At 42.4% G+C, this 25309-nt stretch overlaps 1 protein-coding gene and 1 pseudogene across 1 annotated transcript in view; one reads left to right on the forward strand and one right to left on the reverse strand.

Annotated features, from left to right (window-relative positions):
• Positions 1–25309, reverse strand: part of LOC135201679 (small ribosomal subunit protein uS5m-like) — a 170576-nt pseudogene that overhangs the window by 110104 nt on the left and 35163 nt on the right.
• LOC135201879 (small ribosomal subunit protein uS5m-like) overlaps positions 1–25309 on the forward strand; it is a 49200-nt gene that overhangs the window by 21541 nt on the left and 2350 nt on the right. The window contains exon 3 of the mRNA XM_064231180.1: positions 8913–9143. Within this exon, the coding sequence (XP_064087250.1) occupies positions 8913–9143 (231 nt within the window). The remainder of the gene's footprint in view (positions 1–8912; positions 9144–25309) is intronic.

Raw genomic sequence — 25309 nt, forward strand, 5'->3', positions numbered from 1 at the left:
GAAAAAGACCAGACTTGTCCATATCGAAGAACACCCTGGCTTTAGTGTAAGGAGTTCTTTCAAAACAAAAATGCTCCTTCATTGTGTTTGCACAAAGATTTGAAATCTTTTTATCCGAATGCTCACGAGGTGAGGGCGCGGCCTCGGAAGCATTTCAACAGAGCATGGCACTCAGCAACATCCTGAGTACCATGTTTTAGCGAAGCAACTCTGTGTTCACTTCACACTCCCTGCGAGATGTGAAGATGGCATATGAGATCTGCTGCTCGCTAGGGCCATACGTGTCTGCAGACACAATCTTGGGGGCAAGAAGTACCACTCATCCTATCCTGTAGAAAATGGTTAGGAAGAGCTCTTAATTTAGTCGTTGAGTAGCCGACAACGGCGACTTCTTAACTCTTAAGCCTTAGTTAAAACACTTTAACTTTGGCTAGGTGGTCAGGTGGTGGTATATATATATATAATATATATATATATAGATATATATATATATATATATATATATATATATATATATATATTTTTACTTCTTAGCCCCTCATGGTATGGTCAATATGGTCTAGTCATGTCGTGGTCTCGCCCTGTTGACAGATCATCTGGAGTGCACCCGCTATATAGGTCTCTACCTTGCTGGCAACTCTAGTAGCACAAGCAGACTTACGTGGCAGTAACCACGAAGCCAGCTATGCTAACAGGTGGAACCAAGATGTAAATCATCTGCATGCATTTGTTTCCCAAAATCCTTCTATTCTGTCCCTTCCCACCTTCAACGGTGGGATTCAGCTATATATATATCTGACAGGTAAGTTTCATGAACAAAATGATATTGTTATGATACAATAAAGTTTGTTCATACTTACCTGGCAGATATTATTAATCAAGTACCCACCCACCTCCCCTCAGGGGACAGTGGAAATAAAAATTCTGAATAGAAAATGGGAATGGTTCCTGATACCCGCGCCCCCACAGCGGCGGGAATGGGTACTAACCACCTCGGCCGACACTGCGTGTGTCGGAAGTTTTTAAAATTCTGTCGGATTTCAGAAAATACAGCTATATATATATCTGACAGGTAAGTATGAACAAACTTTATTGTATCATAACAATATCATTTTTATTAGTATGAAAATGTCATATTGAAGAAAGGAGAGGGCCATAATTCTGAACAATTGAGATATAGGCTATCCTCAGGTTATGATGGAGGTACATACGTTCCTAACTCTTAATGAGAGAATGCCTTGATGAAGTCATTGGGCTTCCGCACGGCATATCATTCCCGTGCTGAAGCCTGGTGACGGGCAAGAGGGCTCTCGAACTGGGGAATTTTTGTTTTTCCTCAGTTTGACTCTAAATTTCTCTCATCCTATTTCTAATTACTTATAATTGTTTTATTCTTCTTCATATTTATCAACTTTCTCCAACCTTGCTGTCAAAACTCTTACCCATTTCACTGTCCGATGTTTTTTTGGAGGGACATCATATCCGGGATTGGAAATTTTTTCAAAACCAATTGTGGGAGCTGTGGTGGTCTTGCCAACTACCCGATAATGTTTGGACACCTCGGAATGTCAGTATTTCCATACTGGCATGCGGGACTATTCTCGAACCATAACTTGGCCTTCGGATTCCAGGGGTTGGCCGGTTTCATAGAGATAGGACTCTCGGCATTCTGTCCGGTTTGCCTGCCGCTATGATTAAAGTGGGGATGATTGTATTCCTGTAATGCTCTCAGTCCCATCAAGCGGGTTTGGCTTACACTTGAGCCACTCTAATCATAGTGGTACCATCCCTTTGTGGTAGGGTAGGGAGTGGACATTTGGGAAGCAGCTCTCGCTGGTGTCATTGGTGGAGAAATTAATTTCATGAAAGGATAATGGGTTCTCTTTTGGGATGTCAGACAGTCTAACTTTTTCTTTCCCCCAACTAATTTAATGACGGAAATTAATGTTTCTTGTAACCCTGGATCGAATGGCGAACCTCAGACACTGTTGACGACCTCTGCTAATTTAATTAGGGAAAAAAACTCTGTTGATGGGAACCTCGGAACTAGGAAGGACCATTCCATTGTTATTCCAAAATTGAGTAATCTGGGTAAACGCAAGGAAACTTCGAATCCTTCATGTTACCCAAATTCCAATAGAGACAAATTATGATATATATAAAGAATTTGAGTGTTATGGATCTATAACAGAAATAAGAATGAAACTGGAAGATACAAAATGGGATTCATGATATCTTACAATAGTCATGACGAAGCATTTAGTGCAATATGTAATATTAATAATATCAAAATTAATAACTTGAACATAATGGCTGCTCTTTGCAACAAGGTACCAAAGGATTTGGATGTTTATAGACCTGCGGACTGGTTTGAAAAAGATGCTGATGTAGTTATGCCCATCCCAGAGGAAGCCAAAACCACCGATGTGGCTTGTAGCTGAATCTCAGGGGGTTACAGGGAATTATTTCAAAATATGCAAATTAATTCAGAAAAAAGTAGGAACTATTGCACCGGGAGACATATCTCGTTTTGAAAAAATAGTTACCTTATCCATGCCAAATCATGCACACAATCTGTAATACTATCCAACCTTAAAACAAATGATGATAATATTAAGTTAGATGTCAAACCCACCTAAATTTTAGCTACGGAAGGGAAGGGGAGTAGTTTTTAACAAAGATCTGTATGAATTTACAGAGGAGGAGATACTGGGCCATGTGTCAGTAAATGTATGGAAAGTACACAAAGTCCCAGGTACATCAATGATTATCCTTACTTTCCAGGATGCTGATGTACCTTCCCGCATTATTATTGAAATGAAATTATAAAGTTCGACCATTCAAGCAGAAGCCACTGCAATGTTTTAATTGTTTTAAATTTGGACACCCGTCAAAAGTTTGCAAAAACGAAAAAATTTTGTGTATTTGCTCCAAATCTTACCATGGAGAATGTGCACTTGAAGCCAGGTGTTTAAATTGCAGCTCAAATCATAAATCCACTGACCGGAGCTGCGAGCTGTATAAGTCGGAAGAAGCTGCCCTTAACAAATCCAACTTAGAACACATAAGTGTGGGATATGCCAAAAGACTATTAGATAAATCAAGTAGTTATGCAAAGGCACTAAAATCTAAATCCCATCTAGCCAGCTGCCAATAGTTCTATAAAAAGAAATATACCATCTAATGATAAAATGCTGCATGATGAGGTAAGCATATTGCCTTCTGAGGCTTTGCCACAGTGTATTAACAGTGGGGCATTGCCCCCATCCTCGTACAACCTTCGTCCCCCATTACTATTATATACAAACTCTCTCAGGCCATGTCCTTGCCTGATTTGATGGAGGTTCCACTTAAAACCAACTTGCCTGGTGCACCTGTTGTGGGAAGGTGCAAAAACCTAGAAGCCCACCACCTATTAATCGAAAAAGAGAGAGACCTCCATCTCTCTCACCCCTTCATCAGAAACATTAAAGCTATGACGTCAAATAAATTTGATGTTTTATCTGTTGATGTTTCTGATCAACTGGAAGATAACTTGATAAATCAGAAATTCAAGTTGAGGTCCACCATCCGCCTCAACAAATAGATCAAAAGGAGACAAAGAAAAAATCAAAAGGAGACAATAAAAAATCAAAAGGAGACAAAAGAAAAAGACAAAACGTAAAACCCAATATATCAAGACCATCTCTAAAGAAACCTACAGGAAATAATGTTAGATTAAAAGTTGCCAATGGGAAGACCTCATCCAAGCTGTCTTCCAGAAGTGATCCATAGTTTTCTCCTCCATTTTGCAATGGAATTGTCAGGGTTTAAGGGCCAAATATGAAGAACTTAAGCTACTAATTCATGAGCATTCCCATAATTGTATGTCTACAGGAAGCAAGCTTGATGCTAATACTCCTTGTCTCGAGAGTATATTAGCTATAGAACACCATATAATCAACAAGCAGGGAGCCATGGCGGAAGTCTCATTTACGTTCGTCGAGATGTTCCCCAAATATCTTTGTCTATTCGTACACCTCTGCAGGCAGTGGTTGTACAGATTGATATAGGGAGAAAATATACAATTTGCTCTCTGTACCTACCTCCAAATGATAATATTTTGTATGATAATTTAGTAGGAGGTGATTCAACAATCCAACCTTTTCTCTTATTGGGAGATTTGAATGGTAACATCCTTTATGGGGCGATGTTTTAGCAAACACAAGGGGCAATATTATATCATCAATTGTGGAAAATGAGGATGTCGGACTCCTTAATACAGGAGGAGCCCACCCACACCTTTCATGTCCAGACAGGTACCCTTGTCATGCATTGACCTATCAATCGCAAGCTCTAATTGCCTTCTCGATTTTGATTGGAGGACATTAGATGATTGGCATACTAGTGATCATGCACCAATCATTATCAACACTAACAATGGTCCACCTTTACAGAGATCGCCACGATGGAATCTTGACAAGGCAGCCACTGGGGTAGATTTCGTGAGCTAAGCGAAATTGAAGGGAATGCAGAACAGTTTGAAAATATTGATGATGCCATAGACATGCTGAATGGAACCCTTCATACAGCAGGAGTCAATTCAATTCCCAAAACAACAGGGTTATTCAAACGACGACCAGTCCCCTGGTGGTCTTCAGAATTAACTGCCCTGCACAGAGCCACAAGAAGGTCTTTAACCCGTTTGCGCAGACACCGTACTGAGGAGAATTTAATTATATACAAAAAATGTAGAGCACAGTTCCGTCGTGCCATGAAAGAAGCTAGGCGCCAGTCTTGGGTGTCTTTTGTTTCCTCCATTAACAGTAGAACACCACCATCTTCTGTGTGGAGGAAACGTAACAAGATAGCAGGCAAATTCACTCCCAACCCACCACCAGTGTTGAAGTGAATGATCAGTATGTGACTGGAGCAACTGAGGTTAGTAATGCCCTGGCGGATCATTTCTCAAATGTATCACGCAAGTGTGACGTAGCTCCTGGTCACCGTCACAGTTTAGGAGCAATGAAGAAAAGAAAATTTTAAATTTTGCAACAGGAAGGGAAGAGTCACAACTCTCCTTTTACTGAAAGAGAATTTGACTCCGCACTTGCTACATGTAGTAATGATACAGCCCCTGGACCCGATGAAATTCCATATGCAATGATTAAACATGTACCTGTTTAATACCAAGTTGTTTATTTTAAGCATTATTAACAGAATATGGCATGATCATAGTTATCCAAGTGTTTGGGAACTAGCCATTATTTTAGCCTTTTTTTAAAACCTGGTAAGGATAAGTTTTTAGCTGCAAACTATCGACCAATTGCATGACAATCTTGTTTATGTAAGATCATGGAGAAGATGGTCAATGTAAGACTGGTATGGTACCTGGAAAAGAAGGGTATTTTATCACCTATCCAGTGTGGATTTAGAAAAATGCATTCAACGACTGATGTGTTGATGCGACTGGAATCCTCTATTTGTGAGCCTTTGCTTCCAAACAGCCCCATGTAACAGTCTTTTTTGATCTTGAGAAGGCATATGATACTGCATAGATATGGTATACTTAAAACCATTCATGAATTGGGGTTACGAGGAGAGTTACCATTGTTCATTCAATCATTGTTTCACATAGATTTTTTCAAGTCAGAGTGGGGGGAAACTCTATCAGAGAGGAGATGTCAGGAAGAAGGAGTTACCCAGGGTAGTGTGCTAAGTGTAACACTATTTGCACTAGCCATTAATGGGATTATCCTCTGTCATCCCCTCCCAAGATATTCTCTCAACCATTATTTTGTAGATGATCTCTCCATATCATTTGCTGGATCTAGAATGTCGATGGTTGAGAGGAAAACTACAACTCTCAATTGACAAAATTATTCAGTGGCTGATATGAATGGATTTAAGTTTTCGACAAACAAAACTACTGTTGTCCATTTCTGTCGTATTCGGGGAGTACATCCTGACCCGGATATATACATCAAAGGCCAACGGATCCCATGTGTAAATGAAGCTAGATTTTTTGGTTTGATATTTGATTGCAGGTTGACATGGGTTCCTCACTTAAAGCATTAAAGTTAAGTGTCTTGAGGCTCTGAATCTTTTAAAAGTATTGTCACATACATCAAGATATCAGCAACCCCCTCCATGGAAATTACAGATATATCTTTTTGTAAATATTTTATGGTATAAAAAAGAACATGACTGAATTAGAAGCCAGGTCTCTCTTTCATGAACATGTCGAAGAACATAGGGAATCGACTTTTATATATACAGATGGCTCCAAATCTGATGCATGCGGGTTTCGTTGGATTTGGAGTATATAGTGGTTCTTTTAATTGTAGAGGTGCACTTCTCTAGTATCTTCCATATTTACTGCAGAACTATATGGCATATAACCGCTATTGAGAAAATAACATTAAAAGATGAGGGCAATTTTACCATTTTAGTGATGCAAGAAGTGTCCTTCAAGCTTTAGAAGTTTTTAATTCTAGTAACCCTTTGGTTTTAAAGATTTTAGAGTGGCTTTTTATTATTGGTCTGAAAGGCATAACAGTTCTATTTTGTTGGGTTCCGGCACACGTAGGTGTGTGGAAATGAGGAGGCAGATTCACTGGCAAAGAATGCTGCAGCTGAGTTGCTACCAAGAAGGTATCCCATTCCATGTAATGAATTTTTACCTACAATTAAGAATTTTATTTGTAATAATGGCAAAAGCATTGGGAAAGCTTAGCTGATAATAAGATGAGAGAAATAACAAATGTTATATCCCCTTGGAAATATAACGTTATGCCCCGAAAGTGGGAGACTACTCTTTGTCGTCTCAGAATTGGTCACACTCGGATGACACATGAGTTTTTGATAGCTGGCCAACACCAACCATATTGTGACGACTGTTTGATACCTTGACCGTGAAGCATTGTTGACCTGAATGCCCCCACTTATAGCACAGAAAGAAATAGATGATCTGTTTGAGGCTCGAGGTGAGGATGGCAGGTTCATCCTTGGCAAGATTCTTGGACATGATGTGTCATACAATGCAAGTGGCATTTTTAGATTTATTTCAGAAGCAGGTGTTCTGAAAGCTATTTAACTTTTACAATGATATATTTGCTTTTATGGTTTTAATTGAATATACTTTTATTCTTTATTTATAATAAACGATATCGGCGTCAATGACCTTCGATGTCAGGATGCCAGAAAACTTCCAATCATTCATTCATTCATTCCTAATGACACGTCGTAACCTGATTTTTTATGTAAGTTGGAACACAACCTAAATAAGCACCTGATTCCCCCACCTTGCTAATGCTGTGGGGGCTTTTCAGGTTATACAATTGGAGCAGGATACTAATAAGAACAGATTTGAAGGATCAGTGAATTAATAAGATTTTCCTTAACCTAATTTATTCCTTAAAATTACAGTTCACAACTTATAATGTAATCTTATCCTCTAATGCCTAACTTAACTTTACCCAACCTTTACCCAACCGCCTGCAAATCTGAACTTAATTCCTTATCCTAATTCTGCAAATTCCTTAATCCTAATATACTGCAATGATACTGCACAAACTTTCAATTTTCCTCTTGTCAGCAGCTCCATCTGCATAGAGCCTCTGATTGTCCATTTACAATTTCTGAATCGTTGTTCCCCAATTCAGCACCAACAAACTCTGTAGGCCATTGATTTAGCCAGTACACTTCCATTTCGCTGCTGGGCTCAGATAGAAAAGAGACCACATCCAACTGGCAAAAGTGTCTCTCAGCGTCTACTGTGGAGCGTAGGTGAAGGGAAGCCTCAGCGCTCACTCATTCCCATTCAATACAAGTACTGCAATAAAAAAAATAGAAGACCAGTATTAATCAACAATCCCTCACCCACAAGATTAACACAATACAGTAAAATTAGTTTAAGATTTTTCTAACTTAATCAAGGTAACATAATATTAATAATTAAACATTCATTCACATTCACATATTATTATACTACCACACACACAGTAGTAAAGTCATAATCTAGGATATCAAAACACAACATTTCTATGACAATACGTATGGGGTAAGAAAACACATGAAGGACATAAATATAAAATGCAGTACGTACAGTAATGTGAATAAATGTACGAGTAAATAATGAAATGAAACTATAAAATAACAGAGCAAGATACGTATATTTAATCATTTATGGGGCCCACGTCATAACCACGAAACATCATAGGTCAAGACTGTTGTCATAACCTAAGGGTCGCCTGTAATCATAAGGATAATCTAATTGTATCCCTGATGCTGCTTCAAAAAGGGTTTTATGGGATGGAGTACCCACAACTGTACAAGACTCCATTGTTGATACACACAGTTGAGTGGTCAGAGAAAGTATCATTGCTTCCTTCTTCAAAGCAGATAGCTTAAGGAACAATAATGAATGAAAGGCTTAGATGTTAGTTGCAATATAAGAGCTGTAGACCACCACTTTTTTTTACTTTTAATGCTGTCTGTCACAGCTACTGGTTAGTTGTTGAATTTTTGAAAACTAATTTATGTAGAAAAAATTAAAGTTCCTTGAACTTTTACTATTCAATGTAGAGATTGTGACAGACATCCACATTTCATCACATATACGAGTATTAAGGGTATTAAGTTGAATTGGCTATTTTTTTTATTCTATTAATTTTTCTGTATTCAGTGGTAAAACATGAGAATAATCTTGATTTTTAGACTATCTCCAAAGTAAATCAAGCAAAATACAGCATTTAAACAACTGATCACATTATAATCTGAAAAGGATTCCATGGAAAATCATGTCATGCAATGATAGTAGTATTGAAGTTTTTGTGGCTCATTTGCAAATTATCATAGCTATTTTTATATTCCTTCAAATGAATGTTTTTATTTTTGTGAGTTTCAGAGTAGTCATTCTTTCACTGTTTCAGATACGTTTGAAGGGTTTGATACCAAAGTACTAGAGTTCAAAACTGTGACACACATGAGTGGCATCTTTGGGCGAAAAAAGCGAATGAGTTTGTTTGTTGTCACAGGAAATGGCAATGGCTTAGGTGGATTTGCTCTTGCTAGATCTACCACGGTTCCTGGAGTAATAAAAAAGGCAAAGAACAGGGCTTCTCAAAAGCTTATATACTTTGAAAGATACAATGGACATACACGTAAGTAGTTTATATTGATTTAACTTTAATTTTTGTACTTATTTGCAGTTTTGCATTATAGAAATTTGTGTGGGCACTTACTTTGGTTTATTTTAAAGTGCTGGCTTGGGATAAAAAGGTTTGTCTCCGTTAAAAAAAGTTTAATCCGTCCTTGTGCTGTGATGAACAAAGTGGATAAGATTTTGAGTGTGTGTCACTTGTGACTAAAATTTTGCCTGTAAGGTCTTTGCTGTTATTATTGTTTGGGAGATATAAAACTTGAAAAGAAATGCAACCTATTGCTTCTTTTCTGCTGTAGTAAAAATTTTAGGGACCAAGAGCTTCTGTGTGTTGGTAAGTGGATGTTGGACAAACCTTCCCTTCAAGTGATTGGCAACCTGCTTCTTCATCTCAAAGTGGACCTTTTTTTTTTATTTGAGAGACAAATCAGCTCTCTGTGTATGCCTCTCCAAACACTTTCTTACAGAATGGAACAGGAGGGCAATCTACTTCTCTCCATTGTCTTGGATTTTTTAAGGAGTTCAAGAGCCTGTTAACTGTCTGCAGAACTGCCTACTAGTGGCTCAAAATTGGCCCAATAGCCATAGGTTGGGTCTATAAAAACAACATGCAAGGTTACTGATTTCACCGCCATTTGTTATTCTATCCCACTCAACAGGGGAGTGGGATAGTTGTTTATGCATCTCATGAACTGAGCCAAGACCTTCAAGTGAAAATTTTTAAAATCTAATGTACTGTGAAAGTTATGCATCTAACATTGCTAGTTACCTGTTGCAGAAACTATGAGCTTCACCTATCTGGCAATACTAGTGTGTTAAATTACCTCCACACACATGCACCTTGCTGTTACCAGTGGTAGAGTACAAGGCTGCACTGTTAGAGCCCTTATAGGATGAGTTTGATATAGACTCCAATACGTACTATAGTCTATAGGTCCATTAAAGGGCTAAAACCTGCTCTTGTAATGGCTACTATTCCCTTGTCCTCAAATAAGGTTCTTTGGCTCCTGTTTTTTCTCCATTCATGGTCAACAGCTACAACCCATATATGTATAGTAATACCTCAATCTTCCATGATTCAAGTTGTGCTAATTCACAATAGCATGAACTTTTTATTGGAACCTAACTAATTATTATATGCTGGAATTTCAAGACGTGAGAATGCAAACGCAACATTTTCGAATCCTGAAAAAACGCTGCAAAAGTGTTTGTTTAATTTTTTATATAATGTATAAGTTTTCAAGCTTGTATGTGTAAATTAGATAACATTAAATGATAAAAGTAATTCTCTTTCTCCCTCTCTCTCTCATTTTTACTGAGATGAGAGAATTTTTATGTACCATGTTTTTCAATTTGTTTAAATATTAATATAATCATTTTTGTACATGAACTTTCCTGCCAGATATATACTTAGCTTACGTCTCTGACGTCATGACAGAATTCAAAAACTCGCGGCAAATGCGACAGGTAGGTCTCAGGTGATCTACCCCACCCGCTGCTGGGTGGCAGGTGTTATGAACCAATCCCCCTTTCCAGTCATAATTTTTTCTGTTCGCCGGTGTCGACTACATCTGTTGTCGATACCTCTCGATTTTGGATTATTACTCGTTTTGTTCATGAATCTTACCTGCCAGATATATATATAGCTGTATTCTCCGAAGTCCGACAGAATTTCACAACTCCCGGCACACGCAGTGGTCGGCCAGGTGGTAGTACCCATTCCCGCCGCTGGGAGGCGGGCGTAAAGAACCATCCCATTTTCTGTCAGATATTTTCTGTCGCCGGTGCAGACAACAAGTGTTTCTGCACCTCCGTCATTGGATTTTTGGAACTCTTTTGGTCACTGAGTATCCCGATTGATTTTTGGTTATTTGATTAGGATCGGTGGTTAGGCATACGATAATGTGGATTGTTTTTGATTTTTTTTGGCTTGATTTTTCCTTAAACTTACGATGTCTGGATCTAGTTCGACTAGGCCAGAGTATGTTGTGTGGAAGAATGCAAGGTTAGGCTACCGAAAACTTCGGTAGACCCTCATACAGTGTGCGCGAATTGTAGGAAACATGTTTGTATGTTTGATGAGCGCTGCAACGAGTGTGAAAATATGTCTGATTCTGCGTGGAAGGCTTATGAATCATAGGTACGTAAACTAGAACGTGATAGTTGTCCAAGGAGGTCTTCCTCCAGGCGTGTAACACAAGTACCCGTCCAGTAGAATTTATCCCTCCAAAGACCTGTGATGCCTTCGGGCCCTACAATAGTGTCTTTGGAGGGTAATACCCTATCTGTGATTCTTAATCTTTGCGTAGCCTGGAATCATGTTTGCATTGGAAAGTTATAGTAGTGTAGTGAAAGTATAGTGATAATGCCATGAGTGTTCATTCTACCGCGTGATGGCTCTCCTACCTCGGTGAGGCAGAATGTAGTAGGGAGGTAGCTGTCCAAGTGTCTAAAATACTCTACGTTTGTTATTAAAAACTTTACCAGTCAGATATATGTATGATATATATCTGCGGGTAAGTGAACAAGCGATGTTGTATCATAGTAATATTATTTTTGCCCTTACGTCATATTACTATCAAACGGTTGTATGGTTCAAGTTATATACTCATACCATAGTTACTCCTACGGAGTACAACCGAGAGTACGATTATTCTTATTACATTTAATCGGTTCTCCCTGCAACTATTCAGGGGTTGCCGGTTTCCCTATTTTTAAACATTTAAGGTATTGTTAGGACAATACCAAGTTAGCCATTTTTATATTTATCAAATTCAGTTTCGCTTAAATATATCAGTTTGATGGATTTGTTTTTCTTTTGCTCTATAATGGTAGTAAACCTATTCATTCGTAGAATGGTGTAGGTGTCAACTCAGGCAGAGCAGTGCGAGAACGACGAACGTTCTCTGAGTCTGCTGTCACTAATGGCGTAATGCCATGCTCAGTTCCATCTGATTGTCTGCCATGCGCAGTAGGTTACGTCTCTCTCTCTCCTGCGGGATTGACGGACTAACCGTATTTCTACCCTACAATCACGGCCTTAGCCTCGGGTTGAGGGGAATTCTAGCATACATGGCTGAACATCTTCACTTTGCGAGCATTTTTTCATATAATAAAAATAAATAATAATAATATAAATAAATATATATATATATGTGTATGTAGAATGTGTTATATATATATGAATGAGTATGTGTACATATATATATGTATATGTGTATATATATATACTATATATATATATATATATATATATTATATATATAGATATATATATATATATATATATATATATATATATCTATATATAATATATACGTAGTAGAATATATGTGTAAATGTTATATGTGTATGTATATATATCATGTATTAGACCTTTTCGGTTCTGTTTACCGCATGGTAACAGAATTCTGTCCGAGTCTACAGCGGCATAGCACACATGATTTCCCTCGAAACAAGAATGATGTGCAAGAGATGCAGTCAATTAGCTCGCCGAGACGTCCTTGCTCGATTATGAAGGGGACTCCTTCCGCTGCCAAATACGACAGCGCCGAGCGCGACGCTCGCAGGACGCTGGATGGATGCACAACGTAATGCTTCTTCAGACATTCGCCGAGAATCAGAGAATAGTAATGGATCTCAGGAAGGAGACTTTTTTAGGAAGAAACAAATGAACAATCTTCTACAGTGTCTTCAAATTACTCCTGTTTAAGTGAAACGCAGCCTTATTAGGGAAGGAAACATGCTCGGTGAGGGAATGAATGAATTGCAGGGGACCATTTCCTCGCTGGAGAAGTTTGTTTTTCCCTGAATAGACTGAAATTCACACCTCTCCAGTTTTTCCTGCAGAAAAACTGGAATAGCATAGATGATCTAGAAATGATTCTGAACATCTCTCATAGTCAAGATTCGGTCTATAGGTGATGTCATGGCTCTAATCTCATAGAATTTGAATCTTGAAAGATTACTTTAGTCTTCAGAGACGTTCCTCCCCCGCGCAGGAGTTGGAACTCTCGGAGGGTCTCGCTCCCTCTGAGGAGAAACGAAGACGCTATCGGTCGCACAGGCGGCCGTCGTCTTTGGTTCCTCGGAGGGGGACGCTTCTCGTCCGTTAGCTCCTTCTGCTTTGCAGTCGTCTCCTGGGCAATTGGAAGGCTTTCCGCAGTAAAAGAGAGCTAAGATGTATGATGTATGTACAGGGAGGGGGACGCCTTTCACGTCCTCTCTCTTTTTACTGTTTGCGATCTTCACCGGAGAGGACGTCTTCCGATGAGTATGCTTTTGAGCGCTTCGGTCGCTCCTAAGATATATCCTTGGCGGTCCATGTGGAGAAGGAGGAGGGCTTCCCCTCGCCATCGTCTTCTCAAAGGATCAGCCTTTTGCCTGAGAAGGAATGTTCTCCATCGAAAAGGATGATTGTGTCTTTGCAACAACAACTTGTTTTGTTGATTGCAGTGAGAAAGGCAAAGCCACATCGCGAGAGGAAGGATGATAGGCTGCCAATCAAGAGTCCAGGCAGTCCCTTATCCTTCTCCTCGTTCCGCTCTTTCGCCAGTTGCCTTGCTCTCTAGATTTCATGCAGCTCGCCAGAGGTTGTCTAGAGAGCACGGTTACCATCTTCCCGAACGTGTGTCAGTTGATAAGAAGAAGAGGTCTTGGTTCGATGGCTTCGAGCCTCTTTTGAAGAATAGTTTCAGCCTGCGGCCCCTCAGTCTTCTCCATTCGCAAATTGTTATCTTCGAAGGACGACAGGCTCGTTCATGCCTCCACTCAAACGCGGTGTCTGAAGGATTTTCAAACAACTTAATCGTTGGTGAAGTCCCTGGAACTACTGGTGAATTTCGAAAAGTCACATCTGATCCCAACCCAATCCATCGTGTATCTGGGGATTCAGATGGATTCAGTGGCTTTTCGAGCTTTTATTCGTCCCAGGGACGTCAGCAGCAAGGCTTAGACAAAAGTGTTAGCCTTCCTAAGAAAGATTCGTGCTCGGTGAGGGAATGGATGAGTCTAACTGGGGACCATTTCCTCGCTGGAGAAGTTTGTTTCCTTGGGGAGACTGCACCTCAGACCGTTACAATTTTTTTTCTCAAGTACAATTGGAAAGAAAACAAGAATCTACACATGATCTTGAAATTTCAGGAGAGGTAAAACATCACTTGAAATGTTGGCTAGATCCAGTGTAGCTGTCGGAGGCGTCTCTCAAGCTTCAGAGCCCCGACCTAGTGTTGTTCTCCGACGCGTCCACCACGGGATGGGGAGCATCATTAGGGGGAAAGAAGTGGCATGCACCTGGAGAGGGGAACAGGTGTCCTGGCACATAAACCTAAAGGAAATGGCAGCCATCTTTTTAGCTCTCCAGTTTTTCCAAGAAAAAGTCTCTCGTCGAATAGTCCAAGTCAACTCAGACAAACCCCACAGCTCTGGCGTACTTGAAGAAGTAGGGAGGAACACAGTCTCAGTCCTTTTTTGCTCTGGCAAAGGAGATCTTGCTGTGGGCAAGGGCACTGGACGTCATGATCCTTACGAAGTTTGTAGCATGAGTACGTAGAGATTGTCTGGGCAGATCTCTTCAGCAGACGAGGTCAACTTCTGCCAACCGAGTAGACTCTGCATCAGGAGGTATGCCAAGAGCTGTGGGGTTATGGGGACGTCCGCTCGTGGATATCTTTGCGACGTCCAGAACGAAGAGGCTTCCACTGTACTGCTCCCCAGTACTCGACCCAGCTGCAGTGACGATTGACACACTTCTCTGGGACTGGACGGGGATGGACCGTAGCCTTTCCCCGTTCAAGATCTTAGGGAAGTCATGAGAAAGTTTGCGGTGTCGGAAGGGACGAGAATGACTTTGTTCGCCCCGTTCTGGTCCTGCGAGAGAGTGGTCACAGAGGTCATGGCCTTTGCAGTAGACTTCCCGAGGACGCTTCCAGTAAGGACAGATCTACTCAGACAGCCCCACTTCGAGAGGTACCTCAGAAGCCTCTTCGCTCTGAGTCTGACTGCATTCAGACTATCCAAAAGTTTGGCCAGAGCGAGAGGCTTTTATACGTCAATGGCGAAAGCTATCGCCAGTGCAAGAAGAGCGTTTTCCAACGCAGTGTACAATCGAAGTGGATAGTCTTCAGGAGTTGGTGCAAGAAAAGAACGGCATTTTCCTCCACCACGACCTGTTGAGCCCAGATTGACGGAACTTCCTTTTCTGAGAAGGGATCTAAAAAACTTGCAGTCTCTACAAATCAAGGTTATAAGAGTGTGCTTTTAGTTGTCTTTAGGCACAGAGGCCTGGACTTGGCGGACAACAGAGACCTTCACGATCTCTTGAGATCTTTCGAACGATGAAGGTTCAACAACCCAAGTTGCCGTCTTGGAACTTGGATGTAGTTCTGAAGTTCCTCATGTCCAGTCCATTCGAACCTATGCATGAAGTGCGAGCTTTTATGAATTCTTCTTGGTTCCATAACAATATGTCATAAAGGACATATGAAGCTGTCACTTACGGGAGATGCAATTCTGTGTTGACCTCCCGTTACACGAAGGATGTCAATTCAACCTACAAGAGATCCTTTTCTCTTGGTTGTTCGTGTCTGCGGATACGTTGCTGGGATAGGGAGCCGACACTGATCCTTAACTAGTGAGTTAATTTTTAGTTTAACGCTTTTTAAAAATTAAGCGCTAAACCCTCGTGTTAGGATCAGGTGATCGGGATCGGTGTTGTGCTCCTTAATTATGCTAAATAGGCATAGGTATGGTCATACGAGTGGATTAGCACCCACTGACAAATGCCAGTTAGGCTTTGCCGAGTAAGTGGATAAGACCCCATCGGCAAAACCCACAAGAACTCTTACCATAGGTCACATCTCGCTGAGGCTCTTGAGACGAAGCAGACTCCTAAGCATAGCTAGGAAGTCAACCCTCTGTCTGAAAAGATAGGAACCAAGTTTATAAGAGGTCCTTCTTATAACTTGTGGTGTTTGGTCAGGAAGCCAAGGTTACCAGTGTCAAAGAATGCTTTGGCTTTTTTCTTGAGGGGCACCATCAAGGAAGTGCATTCATCTGTCAAGACAGTGATATGAAAGTGTTGAAGGTGAATGCGCATGGACTGAGGGCTATTTCTACGTCGGTAGCCTTCCAAAAGAACATGGCACTCAATGACATCTTGAATGCCACATTTTGGTGTAGTAATTCAGTGTTTGCCTCTCACTACCTTTCGGGAGGTGAGGATTACATACGAGAAACTGCTACTCTTTGGGCCCATATGTCGCAGCAGACAATATATTGGGGACAGAGAGTAGCACTCTTCCTATCTTTTAGAAAATAATATGTTAGTTTGGACTTTTTAATTTTATTTCTTTTTATTTTTTATTTTTATTATGTTTATGTAGGTGTTTAGTTTTTTGTGGTCTTGGGTAGGCCGCCTTAGGCGGACTTCCCTCCATTAGCCTTGGTTTTACGAAGTTTAACCAGATAGGCCTAGGTCAGGTGGTAATGTTTTTGCTTCGCCCTCATAGTAGGGTAAAATGTTTTTGTCACAGTGTGGGTCACGCCCCCATTGACAAATCATCTGGAGCGCACAGCTACATAGGTCACGTCCTTGCTGGCACCTCCAGTGAAGCATTAACAGCATTCGGTGTCTAAACAACACCTATATGATCTGTCACATTGTGGTCACGCTCCCCGTGACAGTTCATTAGAGCGCGACCAGCTACACAGGTCACGTCCTTGCTGGCACCTCTAGGAATGCAGTACCCGAAATTGGAGGTCTATAATATAGGATCTAGTTGCATTGTGGTCAGGCCCCCGTTGACAGATCCTCTAGAACTCAACAGCTTCACAGGTCACTACCTAGCTGGAGTCTCTAGTAAAGCAGAAGCAGACTTGGGTGACGGTACTCACGAAGTCAGCTATGCTAACAGTTAAGGAACCAAAATATCAATCATATATATGCAATTGTTTCCCAAAATCAAATCTGTCTCCCCCTTCCTCCAAAGGTGGGATTCAGCTATATATATATCTGGCAGGTAAGATTCATGAACAAAATGATATTGTTATGATACAATAAAGTTTGTTCATACTTACCTGGCAGATATATATAATCAAGTGCCCACCCACCTCCCCTCAGGAGACAGTGGCACTAGAAAAATCTGACGGAAAATGGGAATGGTTCCTTACGCCCGCCTCCCAGCGGCGGGAATGGGTACTACCACCGTGGCCGACCACTGCGTGTGCCGGGAGTTTTGAAGTTCTGTCGGACTTCGGAGAATACAGCTATATATATATTCTGCCAGGTAGAATGAACAAACTTTATTGTATCATAACAATATCATTTTCGCCCTGGATTGTTTCATCGGACTTTTGGTGAAGTACCTGCTCCTTGGCTTGGCATTTGCGATTTGTGGACCGGTTTTGGATTATTCTTTTGATCTTGGAATTTCATTATGTCTGATTTAGAGATTAAGAAATCAACTATTGTTCAGAGTTTGTTCTGTTAGCGATTGTAAGGTGAGGCTACCGAAAGCTGCGGTAGACCCTCACACAGTATGCATGAGGTGTAGGGGGAATGACTGCTCATTTATTTAACCCTTGTAATGAATGTGGTAATTTTGAATGAAGAAGAATGGAAGGTGCTTTCTTCTTATGTAAGAAAGCTTGAGAAGGACAAGGTTAGGAAAGCTTCATCTAGGAGTTCTAGTAGGTCTCGCGCTAGCGAGTTTGAAGTTGATAACCCTGTGTAGACGTAGCGCCTTTACCAGTTTCAGCCCCCTGCTTCCTGCACGAACCCGAAGATGCGCCTTCGGAGGTGGACCTATGAGAGCCACTATCGCAGCATGGAGCTGAAAATTAAAGTGCTAGAAGGTAAGAGTGATAGCAATTTGTGCAGTGATCCCAGTGCAGTGGAGGGTGCGTCTGATCGGCTCCCTAATGCTTCTAGGCCTAGACCTCTTCCAGACTCCCAGACCCAGTGGAGGAGTAAAAGTTCGAAAGCCGCAGGAAGGTTAGGGAGAACCCCCCCCACCGGTCAGGCGTCCCCTCGGTAGCGCCTGATGTTCGATCCCAGGCTACCTTGGATCGCGCCAAGAGAGAAGTCTTACGGCAATGCTTCTCGTCTTTGCCTTCTCCTTCGCCCAAACGTGGTGGAGCTCCCTCGGAAGCTCGGCCGTCGAAGAGAGCCTGGCAGGCTTCTTCCGCTTTCCCCTCCAGCCCTGAAGTTTTTTCGGAAGATCCTGGATTGGATGTGAAGAAACCGAGGATTTCTTTGGAGTTTCGCTCTCCTAGTAAGGATCGAGCTGCGTCTCCCGTGAAGGGACTTTGTTAAGTCTCCTACACGTGTGTTGGCTAGTCTACAAGGCGCAGATTACGGCTCTGGCTGACTCTTGATTGTGACTTCTTGTCGTAGGAAGGACGTCTCGCTCCCGGTAAAGAAGTCCAGGCGCTCTTCTCCAGGTTTACGCTATTCGTCAGTAACCGCCCTCTCTCCAGGAGTGGATCGTAGTACGAGGCGCTCTTCAAACGGACAGGCGCTCTCCTGCGGACATCGTTTCTCCGTCGGACAAGGGGCATGCTTCCGTAGACGAGCCTCTCCTGACAGGCGCTCGTCTCGAGACAGGATCTCTTTCCGCTGGCAGACGCCAGGAGCCTGGTAGGCATTTTTCTCATGGTAGCCGCTCTCCTTCAGGCTTTCGCTCTCCTGTGACCAGACGCCCTTTGGTAGACAGGCGCTCTTCTCCTGTCAGCCGCCCTTCGCTTAGCAGCACCAAGAGCCTGGTAGGCGCTCTTCTCCTTCAAGGTCGCTCTTCTCCCGGATTTTCGCTCTCCTCGAGTTAGGCGCCGGGAATCTGTCAGACGCTTCTCGCCTGGTAGGCGCTCGTCGCCAGAGATTCGCTCTCCTACGCAGCAGGCGCCAAGAGCCTGATAATCGCTTCCCGCATGACAGGCGCTCTTCGCCAGGCAGCCGCTCTCCTTTAGACAGGCGCCAGGAGCCTGATAGGCGCTCTTCGCCTAATAGGCGCTCTTCGCCTAATAGGCGCTCTTCGCCTAATAGGCGCTCTTCGCCTGATAGGCGCTCTTCGCCAGATTTTCGCCCTGCGTTCGTTAGGCGCCAAGAGCCTAGGGATGGACTCTCGGCTGAGGACAAGACAGCCTTTCATCGTAAGGATCGTGAAGGATCTTCGGCGGAAGAAGAACAGGATCCCTCGGAAGAAGAAATTCCTAAAGATTCCTCCGTTTCTTCATACAAGCGTTTGACGGACCTGTTGCGCAGGTTCAGGGATTTGGAGACGCCCTTTTTCTCCGTTCGCCCCGCCCTCGCCTCTTTCGTTATTTTCGACTTCGAAAACTTCGAAGGTTTCATCCTGTGTCAGGATGAAGCCTGCAATCTCTATGAGAAGGCGCTTAGAGGTTTTGGTGAGTGGCTTCTTTCGAAGGAAGAGAAAGGGAAGACGGTGTTCTCTTTCCCTCCTTCTAAGCTTACTGGGAAACTAGGATTCTGGTATGAATCGGGAGAACCCTTGGGCCTCGTTCTTCCATCCTCGGCAGACTCGGACTTCTCTTCACTGGTGGATTCCTCTCGACGCTCTGCCCTCATGTCTGCTAAGACGACATGGGGTTGAATGAGCTTGACCACCTGTTGAAGGGAATGTTCCGAGTCCTGGAGGTGTTTAACTTCCTAGACTGGTCTTTGGGCGTTTTGGCCAAGAAGACGCAGACCCCGGATTCCATTTCTCCTGAGGATCTTATCAGTGTTCTCACGTGTATGGACAAGGCAGTGAGGGATGGATCGAGTGAAGTAGCTTCACTTTTCGGAGCGGGAGTGATCAAGAAGAGATCTGTGTACTGTTCGTTCCTGACGAAATCAGTATCGCATGCTCAGAGAGCCTCTCTTCCTGTATTCTCAGCTCTCTCCTCAACTCTTCCCTAAGAAGATCGTTCAGGATGTTTCTTGTGCCCTTTCAGCTAAGGCTACACAGGACATGCTAGCCCAGTCTACCAGGAAGCCTCACTCTTCTTTCCAAGCTAAAACCAAGAGAGAGACTCCAGTTAGGCAGGAGCCCTTTCGAGGAGTCCCTCCTGCCAGAGCTTCTTCCTCTAGAGGATCTAGACCACTAAACGAGGGAAGACTTCTCTAGATCCATCAGAGGGAAGAAGGAGGATTCAAGTTCTCCAGACATCAGTGGGTGCCAGACTTCTGAAGTTTGCCGACATCTGGGCCCAGAAAGGGGCGGACAACTGGTCACTCTCGATTGTCCGCAAAGGCTACCTCATTCCCTTCTTATCAAGACCTCCGTTGACGACGACTCCGAGGGAGTTGGTAGCCAAGTACAAGGAACCACCCCATCATGAATCAAGCCCTCTCTCTAGCAGTAGATCTTATGCTGGAGAAGGAGGCGATAGAACTAGTGAAAGATCCTCATTCTGCGGGTTTTTACAACAGACTGTTCCTAGTTCCCAAGAGCTCAGGAGGATGGAGACCGGTTCTGGATGTAAGCGCCCTGAATGTCTTCGTAGAAAAAAGGAAGTTCGCCATGGAGACAACTTCTTCAGTGTTGGCGGGCTCTTTGTCCAGGGGACTGGATGGTGTCCCTAGATCTTCAGGACGCTTACTTCCATGTGCCTATCCATCCTTCTTCACGGAAGTTTCTGAGATTCATGATGGGAGGGAAGATCTTCCAATTCAGGGCCTTGTGCTTCGGCCTTTCGACAGCCCCTCAAGTTTTCACGGGGGGGTTTAATGAAGAATGTAGCGCAGTGGCTACATTTGGAGGAGTGAGGCTGTCTCTCTATCTAGACGATTGGCTGATCAGAGCAAGCTCACAAGAAAGATGTCTGGAGGACCTACAAAAGACACTGACTTTAGCAAAGTTCGTTGGGGCTTCTGGTGAACTTCCAGAAGTCACAATTAATCCCCAGTCAAGAGCTGATATATCTGGGATTCGGATGGTTTCTCCGGATTTTCGGGCATATCCGTCACCAGAGAGGATTGCTCGTTGCCAAGAGAAACTAACGACCTTCCTAGAGAAAGATGCATGCACAGCGAGGGAGTGGATGAGTCTGTTGGGGACACTTTCCTCGCTGGAACAATTCGTTTCTCTAGGAAGGTTGCATCTCAGACCTCTCCAATTCTTCCTTTACTGGAACTGGAGGTGTCTCTCTCTAGACCTGGAATTCTCCTTCAGGATATCAAAAGGAATCAAGAAGGACCTTCTGTGGGGTGGACCAGATCCTCTCCTGATTTGCAGAAGGTCTGTCTCTGTACTTGCCAAACCCGAACCAAGTATTGTTTTTCCGACGCGTCAGAGACGGGTTGGGGTGCGACCCTAGGGTCAAGAGAAGTGTCAGGCACCTGGGAGGGGGAACAGGTGTCCTGGCACATCAACAACAAAGAGTTGATGGCAGTGTGATTGGCGTTAAAAGCCTTCGAGCCCCACGTCCGAAATGCTATAGTTCAGGTCAACTCGGACAACACCACAGCCTTGGCTTACATAAGAAAGCAGGGGGGGGACACACTCTTTCTCCCTGTACGAAACAGCGAAGGACTTGCTGTTGTGGTCTCAGGCAAGGAAGATCGTTCTCCTCACCAGGTTCGTACAGGGAGAAAGGAATGTCAGAGCCGATCTCCTGAGCAGGAGGAATCAAGTGCTTCCCTCGGAGTGGACTCTGCACTCAGAAGTTTGCCAGGACCTGTGGAGGTTATGGGGCAGACCTCATATCAACCTTTTTGCGACAGCAAAGAACAAGCGAATAGACCTCTACTGCTCCCCGATCTCGGACCCAGGAGCAGTGTCAGTCGATGCTTTCCTTCTAGACTGGAGAGGTCTGGACGTCTATGCTTTTCCTCCATTCAAGATTCTGAGTCAAACACTCAGAAAGTTTGCGGCCTCGGAAGCGACAAGGATGACGCTGGTAGCTCCATTCTGGCCGGCCCAAGATTGGTTCACAGAGGTACTGGAATGGCTGGTGGACTTTCCAAGAGCTCTTCCACAAAGAGTAGATCTGCTCAGACAACCCCACTTCGACAGGTATCACAGAAACCTCCCCGCTCTCAATCTGACTGGCTTTCGACTGTCAAAAGTCTTGTCAGAGCGAAGGGGTTTTCAGCTAAGGCAGCGAAGGCTATCGCATCAGCTAGAAGGCCCTCTACCCTTAGTGTCTACCAGTCGAAGTGGGACGTCTTTCGACGTTTGGTGCAGAAACCAGAAGCTTTCCTCTTCCCAGTACTCTGTGACCCAAATCGCAGATTTCCTGGTTTTTCTCAGGGAAAAATGCGGTCTTGCAGTTTCGACCATCAAAGGATATCGGAGCATGTTAGCAGCTGTGTTTAGGCACAGGATTTAGATATCTCCAACAACAAAGATCTACATGATCTGCTAAGATCTTTTGAAAACTTGCAAGAAACCCTCGTCTCAAATTCCGAGCTGGAACCTGGATGTGGTTCTTCGTTTCCTGAGGTCCTCGAAGTTCGAACCTCCCCGATCATCTTCTTTCAAGGATCTTACGAAGAAGGCTTTGTTTCTTTTGGCTTTAGCATCTGCCAAGAGAGTTAGTGAGCTTCATGCTCTAGAAGGAAGGGTAGGTTTCAAAGGAGATTCCGTGATTTGTTCCTTCCTTCCTTCTTTTCTAGCTAAGAACGAGAACCCCACCCTCAAATCCTTGGCCAAGGAGTTTGAGGTTCCAGGCTTAGTCTCCCTGGTAGGGGAAGAGCCAGAAAGAACTCTTTGCCCTGTGAGGACTTTAAGATACTACCTCCAGCGGAAGAAGTCTCTTAAGGGCATTAAGACAGACTTTGGTGCTCTGTAAAGGATCCCAGTAGACCATTGTCTAAAAATGCTTTGTCCTTCTTTATTAGAAGCCTCGTGAAGGAAGCACATTTGGCTTGCGGTGAGGATCACTTCAAGCTTTTGAAAGTCAAGGCTCACGAGGTAAGAGCCATTGCGACGTCCTTGGCTTTCAACAAGAATATGTCACTCCAGAACCTGATGAAAGCAACATTCTGGAGATGCAATTCAGTATTCGCAACCACTACCTTAGAGACGTCAAGATTACTTACGATAAGTGCTTCGCGTTAGGCCCGTATGTATCGGGCGGATTCGGTGCTGGGGCAGGGAGCTGAAGCATATCCTTGTAAATTTTTTCCCCTATTGTTTTGTATTGTGTTTTTTATGGTTGTTTGAAAGAGGATGCGGGTAGGCATCTCTTTCTATTCGTATTGCCTAACATTAGAATGGTTAGTGATCTGTTTGTGCTAGAGCTCCCTGCATTGGTAGTGGTCAGGCTCTGTCATTTAAGAGGGCGAATCCCCATGGACATGATCCGACTTGGATTCTACTGAGTAAGTGGATATCAAATCCCTTCGGTAGACCCAAAGAGTCTTTTCAGCTGTAGGTCACGCCCTCGCTGTAGCTCTTCAGGCTTTGCAGACTAATGGACAGTAACTATGAAGTCTTCAGCCTTATCAGGTAAGAACCAAGGTTTGTTAGTATCCTACAACAGATGTTGTTTCCCCTTTTCCTTGTTAGCTCTGTCTTTTTGCCCATCCCACCAAGGGTGTCAATCAGCTAAGTATATATCGGCAGGAAAGTTCTGTACAAAAATGATATTGTTATTTTACAATAAAAGTTTTGTACATACTTACCTGGCAGATTATATACGATTGATGGCCCTCCAGCCTCCCCTCAGGAGACAGGTGGAAGAAAAATTATGACTGGAAAGGGGATTGGTTCATACACCTGCCACCCAGGGCGGGGTGGGGGGGTAGAATCACCTGACCTACCTGTCGCATTTGCCGCGAGTTTTGAATTCTGTCGTGACGTCAGAGACGTAAGCTAAGTATATATCTGCCAGGTAAGTATGTACAAAACTTTATTGTAAAATAACAATATCATTTTTATTATTATAAAGGAATAGTTTATCGAAACCTCCAAGTCAAATAATAATAATAATATTACTGTACAAGTGGCCCGCGGTTAATGGCGAATCGATTTTACAGCTGTCGTCATAAATATTCATTAAAAAAAATAAGGCATTTTAAGGTATTTTTACGGCACAATTTTCGGTTAACAGCGCCGCTAGCGCTGTTATGTCCAATGAGTACATACATTTGTAGAAATACCATTCAGACCATAAAGGTTATGCAAATAATATTAAAAAATTTTATTGAGAGTTATTACATAGGTATTAGGGTAAACTATATGCCCCTGATGCTGTTCTATGCTGAAAATATCGAGTTAACCCTCTTATGCCGAAGGGGTATAATAAAAATCGTCTCCCGTATGCCGAAGCGGAAAAAATATTTTTTTGCAAAATCACAGCGCTTAGTTTTCAAGATTAAGTGTTCATTTTGGGCTCCTTTTTTTGTCATTGCCTGAAGTTTAGTATGCAACTATCAGAAATGAAAAAAATATCATTATCATATATAAATAATGCAATATATGATAGCTCGAAAAAAAAATTTCATATATAATTGTATTCAAATCACGCTGTGAGCAAAACTGTTAAAGCTAACGAGTTAATTATTTTTTCGTTGTATTGTACACTAAATTGCAATCATTTTGGTGTATAACACATTGTAAAACGATCAAAGCAACACAGAGAAAATATTATCACAAAATGATGCCTGAATTCGTAACGCTCTGATGTAAAAAAATGTTTTTTTCAAAAATTCACCATAAATCTAAATATTGTTGTAGAGACTTCCAATTTGTTTCAAATTGAAGATAAATGATTGAATATTACTATACTGCAAGAGTTTTAGCTTACAATTGCAGTTTTCGACCATTTCGGACAAGTTAAAGTTGACCGAATGTCAATTTTTTTATATATTTTTTTATATGCAAATATTTCGAAAATGAGAAGAGCTATAACCTTCAATTATTTTTTGTTGTATTCTACATGAAATTGCACACATTTTCTTATATAAAACTATGAAACGCCTAATATGAAATGGAACAAATATAACGAGAATGCGACGTACGCATTTCGGAGATTTGCGGCGCTCGCGGAGGGAAGGAAAGTTTTTTTTTAAATTCACCATAAATCTAAATATTGTGCTAGAGACTTCAAATTTGTTTCAAAATGAAGATAAATAACTGAATATTACTAGACTGTAAGAGTTTTAGCTTACAATTGCGTTTTTTCGACTATTTCGGTAGAGTCAAAGTTGACCGAGCGTGGTTT

This window comes from Macrobrachium nipponense, chromosome 28, assembly GCF_015104395.2.
Source record: "Macrobrachium nipponense isolate FS-2020 chromosome 28, ASM1510439v2, whole genome shotgun sequence".
Classification (NCBI taxonomy): Eukaryota; Metazoa; Arthropoda; class Malacostraca; order Decapoda; family Palaemonidae; genus Macrobrachium; species Macrobrachium nipponense.